This window comes from Urocitellus parryii, chromosome 8 (genome assembly GCF_045843805.1).
Source record: "Urocitellus parryii isolate mUroPar1 chromosome 8, mUroPar1.hap1, whole genome shotgun sequence".
Classification (NCBI taxonomy): Eukaryota; Metazoa; Chordata; class Mammalia; order Rodentia; family Sciuridae; genus Urocitellus; species Urocitellus parryii.
In genome coordinates this window covers 70768636-70780894 of record NC_135538.1, presented here as the reverse complement: position 1 = coordinate 70780894, position 12259 = coordinate 70768636, and the positions used below count along the sequence as shown (strand labels likewise).

The following is a 12259-nucleotide window of genomic DNA, read 5'->3' as shown; positions in this document are numbered from 1 at the left end:
GCAACTTGTAAATAAACTGAACATTGAATATTATTGCCTTTTATTAAATACAAGGAGATGCATAAGAAATAGGTAATAGACTATAAACTGAAGCATGAGTTTCTGTTGAAGTAGGGATTTAGGTGCATGTGGGTTCCATGCAAGTGAACTGTAAGTGTTTTCCAATTCCAACTAGCCCAAAGAATATAATGACATTCATTCCAAGGAAAGCATTCAGGTGAACAAGCATCTGGGATCTAAAACTACAGTGTCCACCACACTGGTACTGTGCTTTTCAGGGAGACCAGGGTAACAAATAACATCAGTTGCTGTAGCACCTAATATGATGCTTTGTATACAATAGATGCTTAATAAATGCAAAAACTATCTTGCCAATGAAATTTTGGAAAGCTGGAGAAGGGATAGTGAAGATGGTACTGGGAATTAAAAAAAAACAAAATTTTAAATCTTTTTTCATCATACAGGTATTTCTGTAGTACATACCATGAAAAAAAATGTGAAATTTATAGAATTACAGGCATCTATGAGAAAATAGACCAGTATATTAAATTGAATAAAATATATGCTGCTGGAAAAATGATCCTGGAATATTTATCAATAGCATGGGTGTTGATCTTCATGCTCACGTAGCTGCTTCTTGGACTTTTCCTCTGGGGAGAGCTCCTCTCTGAGGCCAGGGTCAGCTGCACCATCATCCTGTCGGGCTTCTCTCCATTCTCTGGCATGTAGTTGCCCAGGTCGTTCACTTCGCCATCACTGTAGCTGCCATCCAACATCACAGCCCGCGACTGCGGTAACCCACAGGCGCAGGGGAGCTGCAAACATAGCAAACACTCACTGGCTTTCCAGCTCAGTGTCATCGCTCGGAAGGAAGCCCTACCAATGCAACTGCATGATGATGTTGCATTTCTCCAGTTTCTTTTATTCCCAGTTTGGGGGAAAGGTGGGAAAACGACAGTGTTTTCACTATCAACAGCCTAAAAGAGCAGGTATTCATTTTTTATTGAATCAAAGTCTACAAATTAACGCTTAGGAAACAGTGCTGTGTCATGCAACAGACTATCAAGAAGGTTCACGATTAGAAAAATCACCCTGTTCTCTGTGAGATTATAAACATACTGAGCCTGTGGTTAAAAGTGTTTACAAAATCACATTATTATGGGCGTGTGCACGCACGTGAGTGGTGGAGGTAGGAATTGGAAAGATGTGGCAAATAGGTTGTGGAAATAGGTTAGTACTGTGTGGTAAGATTTTTCTGGAGGAGATAACTATCAATTTGCAGACTGGATGAAGAAAGGAAAGCCAGACTGGGAGGAAAGGTAACCTGGGAAGGTAAGGGAGATGTATGAGGTCATATGTGAAGGAAAATTTCCCAGAATGGAGGAGCTTCATCCCTGGTGTGTTCTTTTATTCCTCCTCTGCTTCATAATTTGTTCCACGGTGTTAAATTGCCATTTATTTTTCTCCTGGGATTCTCTCATTAAACTCTGAGCAGCAGCAAGATTAAAGAAACCATGCCTTAGTTAAGTTGGCTTAGTGGCCCATGGTGAATGGTAGCTGCTAAAGAAAAGTTTCAGTGAATGAAAGATGTAGTCGAGTAAATGTTACACTGTTATGATACACATCAATTTGTTTGTTCTTTACTACGACCCTGTGAAGGAGGAGGGGGAAGGAGTATCACAACCCCATTTTACAAAGAAAGTCTGACTTACCCACAGTCCCACAGCCAGACCAGGCTCCACCCTGACCCAGCCCCATTATGTACATGGGAAAGTCACCTTCTCTCGCAGCTTCAATTTCCGTTCCTTCCGCTCCTGCACCGTGGTCAGGTAGTTGACCGCTGCATACTCCAGCACCGAGAGGAACACGAACACAAAGCTGACCCAGAGGTAGATGTCCACTGCCTTGATGTAGGACACGCGGGGCATGGAGGCATTCACGCCCGTGATGATGGTGGACATGGTCAGCACCGTCGTGATGCCTGTAGCAGACATTGAGAATGATGCACACGGCTCATCTTCCACCAAATGCTGGATGGCTCTGTGCCTCTGCTTCTTTGTCCCTACTGCTCCCTCAGCCTACAAGGTCTCCATCCAGACCCTCTGTCCAGCAAACACCTACTCATCTTTCAAGATTTAGCTTTTATGGAAGTTTTCCTTTCCCTCATCCCCACCTTTTCTCTCCTCTGTGTACCTTATAGGTTCATCTTAGCCCGGGATCACTTTATCCTTTTGCAAAGAATCCCAGACATTTTGGCATTGAGACATTTCTTTCAATTCAATTATTAAAAAGAAATTGCCTACTTAAGCAGGTATGTACATATGCTTCTTGTAAGTACTGCTCAATCTAGGCAATGAAAGTGCATGGGATTTATTTTAATATTTTTGTCCTTGCTGCTATTGTAGAAACCTATGGTCCGGAACCTGCCTTATCAGCTATTAGGCATCTCTGGCAGCCCCTTTACACTGGATCTGGCTGCCCACTTGAGAATCTAGAAGTCAATTTTATGAAGTATGATGTTGTTAACTTCATTTATAGGAGACACATTTAAAAGCTGGAATGTATATTTGTTTAACACAATAACAGTTTTAGCTACCCAACAACCATTAGAGGACAGGGCATCTGTCTGTGGAAATTTGCCCAGGATTTCAAATTAAGCTCAGAACATTTGCTTGGCAAACATCAAATCACAGGGGATTGGGGTCATCCTAGAGGCCATCTCCAATCCATTTTCACTAAAACCTGGTGGGTCACACTGTCCCTTGCAGCCCCTGCACTGTCTGCACAGTGGTGGTGTGTGTGTGGTTAAACGGGTCCAGTATTTACTTGTCATCCATGGAATGCTTATGGATGGGGGGATTTCTAGCCTGGAGAATATACAAGCTGGGATAGCTTGTTAAAAATGCAGGTTCCTTGCCTTTGTTCAGAGAGTCAGATTCTTTCAATAAGATAATATTCAAAAGTTCATTTTAAACCACTTCCCTCAGAGATTCTGTCACAAAGATCCCTTAGGCCACCTTTTGAAAAAAACTTCTTGCTATGTAGAGTCTTAATTATGAAACTTTGCCTGTGAATTAATACCTTGAAGTATTTTCAAGCACCCAAAAGAGTATAGGACCAATTTGAAAAGAATGATTTTATCTGGAATAACTTCAATTTTCAGATGCTTAAAACATGCAGTTGAGATGTTCCTTACCTAAGGGGACTCTGGCAGGCACCGCTCTACGGTCAATCCAGAAGGACACCCAGGACAGCATGACCATCAGGGTGGCAGGGAAATAGGTTTGGAGCAGGAAGAAGAAGATGTGACGACGCAAAGTGAAATTAATGTATAGACGATTGTACCAGCCTGAGAGACACAAGGAAGAAAAGAGCACAAGTCATAGCTACTCGGCAATATCAAAAAAGAATTCTTTTTTTGGGGGGGGGTAGCTGTGTTCCTTTTTATTCCTTTTCTAAAATTGGTGCATTATAATTATATATAATAGTGAGATTCATTTTTATGTATTTGTACATGCACACATGTAACAATATAATTTGGACTATTTCATTCCCCAGTACCTCCCCCTTCCCTTCTGCCTGCCATTTCTTCTACTGGTCTCCCTTCTTTCATGAGATTTCCCACACCTATCATACACCCCTTCCTTTTTTTCTTACTAGCTTCTACATGTCAGAAAAACATACTTGATTTTCCGAGTTTTGCTTATTTTGCTTAACATAATAGTCTCAAGTTCCATCCATTTTTCCTGCAAATGATATAATTTCATTCTTCTTTATGATTGAATAAAACTCCATTGTATATACATACTGGGTTTTCTTCGTCCATTCATTCACTGACAGATACCTAAGCTAGTTCTGTAATTTGGCCTTATGCTTCTAAAGATGTTGAACATTTGTTTTCATATATTTGGCCATTTGTATTTCTTCTTTTGGGAAGTGTCTGCTTAATTCATTTGCCCATTTATTGATTGGGTTATGCATATATTGCTATAGCATGCTGACTTTATCTTTTGTTTTAGAATATTTTAATCACATAAAACAAGATACATTTCATATAGCTATTACTCCCCAATCTCTAATCCCATTAAACATTTCAGGTCAGAGAAACTGCCAAATTGTTTTTCAAAGAGGCTGTACAATTTTATATATTAACCAGCAGTGTGAGAGCTCTGTTCCCACATCCTCATCAGCATTTCTTATCTGTTGTTTTGACTATAACTATCCTCCTAGGAATTAAGCAGTATATCTTGGAGACTTTGATTTGCATTTCCCTGGTGATTAATGATGTTGAACATCTTTTCACATCCTTATTGTCAATTTGTACATTTTCTCTGGAGAGATGGCTGCTAATACCCTTTGATAAAAATTTTTCCCACATTTTTATTGGTGCATTGTAGTTGTTCATAACGGTGGGATTTGTTGTTACTTATTCATAGATGCACATAATTTAACAACATAATTTGGCCAATGTCATTCTCTAGTATTTCCCTTTTTCCTCCTTTTCTCCTTCTCGCTTTATTCTATTGATCTCCCTTAGATTTTCATGAGATCCCAGCCCTCCCATCTTTCTTTTCTTTTTTCTTCTCAAGCTTCCACATATGAGAGAAAACATACAACCCCTGACTTTTTGAGTTTGACTTATGTCGCTTAACATAATGGTCTCTAGTTCCATCCATTTTCCTGCAAATAATATAATTTCACTTTTCCTTATGATTGAATAAAACTTCATTGTGTATATATACCATGTTTTCTTTATCCATTCATTCGTTGATGGACATCTAGGCTGGTTCTATAGTTTGGCTATTGTGAAGTGAAACGTGCTGCTATAAACATAGGTATGCAAGTGTTACTATAGTATGATAACTTTAATTCTTTAGAATAAATACCAAGGAGTGCTATAGCTGGGTCATATGGTGGTTCCATTCCTAGTATGTTGATAAACCTCCATACTGATATCTGTAGTGGTTGCACTAATTTACAACCCTATCAACAGTGTAAAAGTATTCCTTTTTTTCCACATATTTTCCAACATTTATTATTGTTTATATTCTTGATGGCTGCCATTCTAACTGGAGATGTAGTTTTGATTTGCATTTCTATCGTTGCTAATCATGTTGAAGAATTTTTCATGGATTTGTTGGCCATTTGCACTTTTTCTTTAGAGAAGTGTCTATCTAGTTATTTGCTCATTTTTAAAATTGGGTTATTTGGGCTTTTGGTGGTAATTTTTTTTGAGTTTTTTATATACTCTGGATATTAATCCTCTGTCCAAAGAGTAGCTAGCAAAGATTTTCTCCCACTTTGAGGTTCTCTCTTCACATTCTGAATTGTTTCCTTTGCTGTGCAGAAGCTTTTTAATTTGATGCCATCCCATTTATTAATTCTCAGTATTCATGAAATAAATTTTATTCAGGGAAACATAAATGACTTTGGTATTCCTCTGGAACTCTATCATCCCTTTACAAGGTGGAAGTACACAAAATCAGGGAACAGAGGATTATGTAGTAATTCATATCATCTGAATCCATCTCAAGAAATCTTTGGACTTCATCCTAAATGTAAAGAGGACTTCTTAAGAAGGTCATATAAAGGCTGGGGTTGTGGGTCAGTAGTATAGTGCTTTCCTAGCACATGTGATGCACTGGGCTCGATTCTCAGCACCACATAAAAAAATAAAGATATTGTGTCTATCTATAACTAAAGATTTAAAAAAAAAAAAAAAGAAGAAGGTCACGGGGCTGGAGATGTGGCTCAAGCGGTAGCGCGCTCGCCTGCCATGCGTGCGGCCAGGATTCGATCTTCAGCACCACATACAAACAAAGATGTTGTGTTCGCCGAGAAGTAAAAAATAAATATTAAAATTATAAAAAAAGAAGGTCACATATAAGCTTTTCTTACTCAAAATATGGTATAGGGCCCAGCACCAGCAGCCTCACCATCAACTGGGAGCTTGTTAGAAATTCAGACTCTTAAACCACAGCCCAGATCTACTAAAGCAGAATCTCCACTTAACCACACTCCCTGCATGATTCACATGCATTACGAATATTTGAGAAACACTGATTTAAATAACCCCCTTTGCATTTCTTTATGAGGAAATGTGTTTTAAGATAAGATAAAGCTAAACACAATATTGTATTTAGGAACAGAGTGCACAATCCTTGGTCCAGCTATGCTTTACTTTGCTTTTGTGTTCTTTACAAGGAAAAAGTATGCAAGGAGGAGGTGAAGGGAATGGAAGGGTGATAGAATGAAAGGGAAAGGCAGGATGAGCATGACATGCCCAGGACTTGGTAGGATTAACTTAGAACTTAGCATCCTGGGTAACTGTGATTCATGGAATGTGCCTCTTGGCCCCAGTAAGTTATTGTGGAAGAACTGTCAGAAGGCTGAGAGTCAAAAGAACAGTTCCCATCCCCTCCCATGAAATAGGGCTTGTGGGTGATGGATATGGAAGATATGCTTAAAGGATTTTGAATGTCTTCACCATAAAGGACTGGTAAATGTTTCAGGAGATAGATATGTTTGCCCTGATTTAAGCATTACTCAATGTATACATGTATTGAAACATAACATGGTAACCCACAAATATGTACAATTTTATGCTTTATGTATCAGTTAAAATAAATTTAAATGGGAGAGAGAGAGAGAGAGAGAGAGAGAGAGAGAGAGAGAGACGCTACACTGGAATTAACTGGTTCTCTTGTTTGCAGATTAGAGAGAACACTTAAAAGGCCACACTTCCCCATACAGCCAATAATCATGCAAGGTTTTGGCAATATAGACTGCATAAAAATTTGAGCAAAACCATCCTGAAAGGTGATTTTGGTCAAAAGACAGGCAAAGGATGGAGAGTTGACCTCAGCTGATCCAGCAACACAGGTTGGCAGCCCAGAGAAAGGTCACAGAACATGCCCTCAGGAAGCAATGAGGGGGCAGACCTGTTTGCCTGAACTCCAAAAACAATGACCAGGCCCATAGGGGAATGACCAGAGGTTCCTGCACTGCAGTTCAGAAGAAGATCATCCAGAAGAAACATGTAAGCCATGTAGCAAGAGGGGATTGGCCAAGAGTGGAGCATCACATGGGGACTGACTGGAGCAGGGAGAATGTGAATGGAAATCAGGGCAAAGGGCACTTCTTTCTTGCTGTATAGGAGAATTCTGGTGAGTATATTGGGGGTGATATGCCATCTACTAATCTGGCAATGTGAAAGTCTCAAATAAAACTACTTACATGTTTGAGTCCTTAATAGTATTTTCTAGGTTATCACTTTTGGTGCATTGGTGGTATTAAAAAAAAAATCACCTCCACCCAATGCCTGACACCCACTAAACTTCACTTAGGACTGTCATCTTTAGTTTCAAATGCAAGTGAAACAGGCTCTGCTTACTTGACAAGCAAGTCACACCTTTTCTGAAATAAAAAAATGTACCACCACAGCCAAACCAAAGCCTCCCCATACTCAGCCCCCACCCCATGCTCACCTGTGCTGCTGTAGAAGGCTAGTTTAGTGGTGGTGTGGAATTCTTGAATGAGGAACTGGGAGAGTGAGATCCGCTCATCTGTCTTTAAGGAGTCATTGCCCTTTTTCCAGTAGAGCATGAGGTCATCTTCTGTATAGGCATCTGAAAAGATGGGAGCCAGCATCAGGCAGGAGGTATGGCAAGGCAGGTCTGCCTACCAGGCTACATGGAAACTGTGTCCTGATCTCCCATACAAATACAAATCTCTAGGATTGTGCTAAGATAATTTGAATAAACAAACTGCAGTATAAACAATGCAAAAAAAGGCAAAAAGACAAATATAATTCTCTCCAGTCTTCCAAAAGTCTTCAGAGAAAAATACTCAAGCTTAAGGCCTCCTGATTCCTGCAGAAGGGCTCACACCAATAATCCAGCCTACCCTTATAAGATTAAACCAAAAGAAATTGCTATTTTGTGGTCAGAAATGGCTAAATACTGGCATATTTTCACATGGTTCAGCCTCATAAACCAGGAGTGCTGATCCTTTCCTTCTTATCCTTTTTTTGGGGGGTGGGGGGAGGTGGGTACTGGGGACTGAATCCAAGAATGCTTTATTGCTGATGCTTTATTTCATCCTCAGTCTTTTTTATTTTTTGTTTTGACACAGGGCACACTAAATTGCTAAGGCTGGCCTTGAACTTGAGATCCTCCTGCCTTAGCCTCCAGAGTCACTGGGATTACAGGTGTGCCCAGCCCTATGTGTAAACCATTCTTGCTGGGTCTCCTGACACCATTTTAGTCCCATTTTCTAACCCTTGATCTGTGATCATAGATTTCTTGTGTTGGCTTAGCTTGACTCTAGTAGACAGTCATTCAATCAGACACTAATCTGTGAAGGTATTTTATGGATGTGGCTAGTATCTACCACCAGTGGATTTTAAGTAAAGAAGATTATCCTAGATAATCTGGGTGGGTCTGATCTAGTTATGTGAAAGGCCTTAAGAGTATAACTGAGGTTTTCTGAAAGAAGAACTTTGACCTGGACTGTGGCATCTGCTCCTGCTAAGAGTTCCCAACTTTCCCTGCAGACCTGGGAGAACAGAGCAGCCCCTATAATCCTGCGAGCCAATTCCTCACAATGCATCTCTTACCATATGTAATGGATTGGTTCTGTTTCTCTGGCAGGACCCTGACTGCTACAACCTTGAAGAAGCTACATTTACAGATGGAGGCAGAAGCTGCCTTGTATAGTGAGGGTAGGGGAAGCTCTGGAGCCAGCAAACTTGGTATTTCAGCCCAGCTTTGCCATTCATCTCTATGTCCAAGGCACAGGCCTTGTGCCATGAATGATGGAGATAACATTCTTGTAGGGATTTTGTGAGGGTTAAATGACAGCACGGAGATAAAGACACTGTGCACTTAGTAGCCACTAAAGGCTACTAAGGCCTGGCCCTTTTCCCACATTCAGTGCCTAACAGAGGGTCCATTTGTCCCAGCTATGTGTGGTGTCAACATCCCCACACTCCCAGGTTTCAGTTAATTACAGTCAGGAGCCACTTGATCCACCACCATAAGCCCAGATTTGGCTTACAAAGGGGCCCAAGATCAAAACAAGGCCACACTAGGACTTGGATGCTGCAGGGATTGCCAGTATTCAGGAGGAGTGTGCAAACTGGAGTGATGGAGGAATCCAGACTAAGCCCATCAGAAGGAGTGCTTTGGCAGAGAGAACAGAGCGAGAGAGTGGAGAGCAAGGCGTGTGGTGGCTAGCTTGGCTATCCTGCCTCAGCCTGGCTCTTCCCAGTGCCTGATTTGGATGGTTGTTTTATTGTGGTAAAACAAGAATAACATAAAATCCTCTTAACCATTTTTAAGTATACAGGTTAGTGACATTAAATATATTTATAACGTTGTGAAATCATTACCACTCAAACAGTTTCTCATCTTAAACTGAAACACTGCACCCATTAAACAATAGCTCTTTGTTTTCTCTCTCCCCCAAGATCCTCACAGTCACTATTCTACCTTCTATCTTTATTATTTTGACTACTCTAAGTACTCATAAAAGTATAATTGTACAGTATTTATCTTTTTGTGATGGACTTGTCTTATTTAGTATGATATCCTCAAGTTCAGTACATGTTGTGGCATGTGTCAGAATTTCCTTGATTTGTAATGCTGAATAATATTTCATTGCATGTATACAGCACATTTTCCTTGTCCATTCACCTATCACTGGACACATGGGTTGCTTCTACATTTTAGCTATTGTAAATAATACCTTTTCAAGGCTTTGCTTGCATTTCTTTGGGTATATGCTGAGAAGTGGAATTGCTGGAACCTATGGTTATTTTATTTTTGATATTTTGAGGAATTGCTGAATTGTTCTCCACAGTAAGTTGCACCATTTTACATTCCTATCCCCAGTGCACAAGGGTTCCAATTGCTTCACATCTTCACCAACACTTTTTTTTGTTTTGTTTTTTTGATAGTGACCATCCTAATAACTGCAAATGGGTCACTCACTGTACTGATTTGCATTCTCTAATCATTAGCCATGTTGAGCATCTTTTCATGTACTTCTTTTTTAAAAAAATTATTTTTTAGTTATAGTTGGACACAATACCTTTCATATATATATATATATATATATATATATATATATATATATATATATCATATATATATATAAATAATTTTTTTTTAATGTGGTGCTGAGGATTGAACCCAGAGCCTTGAGCATACTAGGCAAGTGCTCTACCGCTGAGCCATGACCCCAGCTTCTTCATGTGCTCCTTTGTAAAATTACTCTGGACTCAGCTTCAATCTAAAAAATCACTTTAAAAGCATAGCCATGAATGAGGAGCACATACTGTTCCCACTACTCTTTAGAATTACTTTAGGAGCTGTGTGCCGACGCCCGGGACAAGTCTACTCACAGCTTTCAATTTCAAGCGAGCACGTTTGTGTGTCCAGGGGAAATCGGCTGAAGTCCATGTTGCACATTGCAGTCACTGTAACCCTAGAAACAAAAGACAAACACCCAGTTTTCAGAGCCTGCAAAAGACAAGTGCAAAATGACAAAGCAAACAGAAAAGGTCTCTGCTTCCTTGCAGTATGATAACTGCCTCTTTCTTATAATTCATAAGCAAAGTGTTGGGATTTAGATAAGAAGCTTATGAATGACACCTCTGGAAAACTCTTAGGTATTTATGTCTAACCTTAAGAGCAGTGTGAGGCACATAGAATGTCTCTAACTGCTAGCACACTCAAGCATTTTAAAGAAGCAATGGTCTCAATCAAATAGCCATGTGAAATAAAAACTCATTCAATATGATCTCTTAAAACAAGCTTTAGGAGCATATATTATTTCTCATGTTTTAGATACATTCAAGTTCTTCTGTTCTTTTATTGATTGTATTGATGTTCAACATTGTTTACAATGTTATGTATACTTAACTCCAGTTGCCAAATTTGGCATTTAAAAAAATATACTGATATTTTTATATTGATAATAGTGTTTATAATTCTATGGCAATCATAGTGACAGAAAAACACTGAGAGATTTGTTATACTAATATGAACACATTAGCTGGCATTGAATGGTTCTGTTCCAGAGTTTACACAGCAAAAGTGGCTTCTGCATCAAAGAACAAACAAATATAGGTCATTAGTCATAGATGAAAATCTCCTAGTCAGTGGGAAATTTCATGGCAGGATACAATACTGGTTGTTGGCTCATGCTGGATGTACCATTTTTCCTCCAACCATACAAAATCTGCTATGCATAAATTGTGGAAATGATTTGGATAATATGTAGCTAAAAAGAAAGAAATACATATACATTTGAAATTTAAATAGAAATTTCAAGGAAGAGTATTCAAGAAATGCAATTATCCAGATATTTGCCTTATTTCCACCCCACTCCTTTATATATGGAATGGCTGTGTTCTACAAGGTATTTGGGGTCATGAGCTAGGTAGTCTCACGACCCCTGGAAATTCTAATAAACAGGGTATATTAGAATATTGACGGGAGCGAGGATTCAGGCAGCAGTTGCCGGGACACCTAATGGGTGGGCTTCCATTTCTGTGGTTCCATCATCAGCCTAACTATGCCTAATGGTATCACTAGTGAGGAAGAAATAGGAAGTTTGGGGATATTTGGAGCTAACTTTAAGAACTTAAAATATCAGATGCAGGATTTTTTTTTTTTTTTTTTTGGTTATGAACAAGAGGACTGAATATCTCCTGTCTTTTTACTAGCCAGTACAGAAGCAGATCTTTTTAGAATCACAAACATCATCAGACTGGCCCCTCCTGGCTTGATGCTTTTCCATTCAAAACCTTACATCACACAAGCATTTGTGGTGTAATCAAAACCCATGTTTATCTTTGTTTCTCCAAGTCCTTTTAATTAGTTCATGGAAAGAGATTTTCCCTTGCCCTGGATGGAATGGATAGAAACTTAGCAGGTCCTATTTTGTTTGTTTGTTTGTTCTCTGCTCAGTTTCACCTGATAGTCAAAACTCTTTTGGGTCACAAATTATGTCTCAATTCAGAAATAAAGCATTTTAGTCTGAGATCTTATTAATCAATGCTTCAAACGTCATTCAAATTAAGATTTCTGCTCCTCAATGAAGATACAAGGCTGGCATTTGAGTGGTTGGTTTCTACCCATGTCTAGTGAGAGAAGAGCAAGAGGGCAGGATGGGTCTCAGGCTGAGTGGCTTCATGGCTCTAAGGACCTGCTATCTGGTGGAAGCCACTCTGATCATTTGGTTCCGTGCCTGT

General features: G+C 39.5%; 1 protein-coding gene across 3 annotated transcripts in view; it reads right to left on the bottom strand.

Annotated features, from left to right (window-relative positions):
- Window positions 1-521: 521 nt before the first annotated feature.
- LOC113198448 (gamma-aminobutyric acid type A receptor subunit rho1) overlaps window positions 522-12259 on the bottom strand; it is a 36887-nt gene continuing 25149 nt past the window's right edge. For 2 of the 3 annotated variants that reach the window (XM_077801915.1, XM_026411200.2), the window contains 5 exons: window positions 10406-10488; window positions 7488-7628; window positions 3197-3349; window positions 1779-1981; window positions 522-815 (listed from right to left, as the gene is read on the bottom strand). In XM_077801915.1, the coding sequence (XP_077658041.1) occupies window positions 522-815; window positions 1779-1981; window positions 3197-3349; window positions 7488-7628; window positions 10406-10488 (874 nt within the window). Of the gene's footprint in view, window positions 842-1765; window positions 1982-3196; window positions 3350-7487; window positions 7629-10405; window positions 10489-12259 lie in introns of all 3 variants that reach the window. The other variant, XM_077801916.1, reaches the window with a different exon arrangement.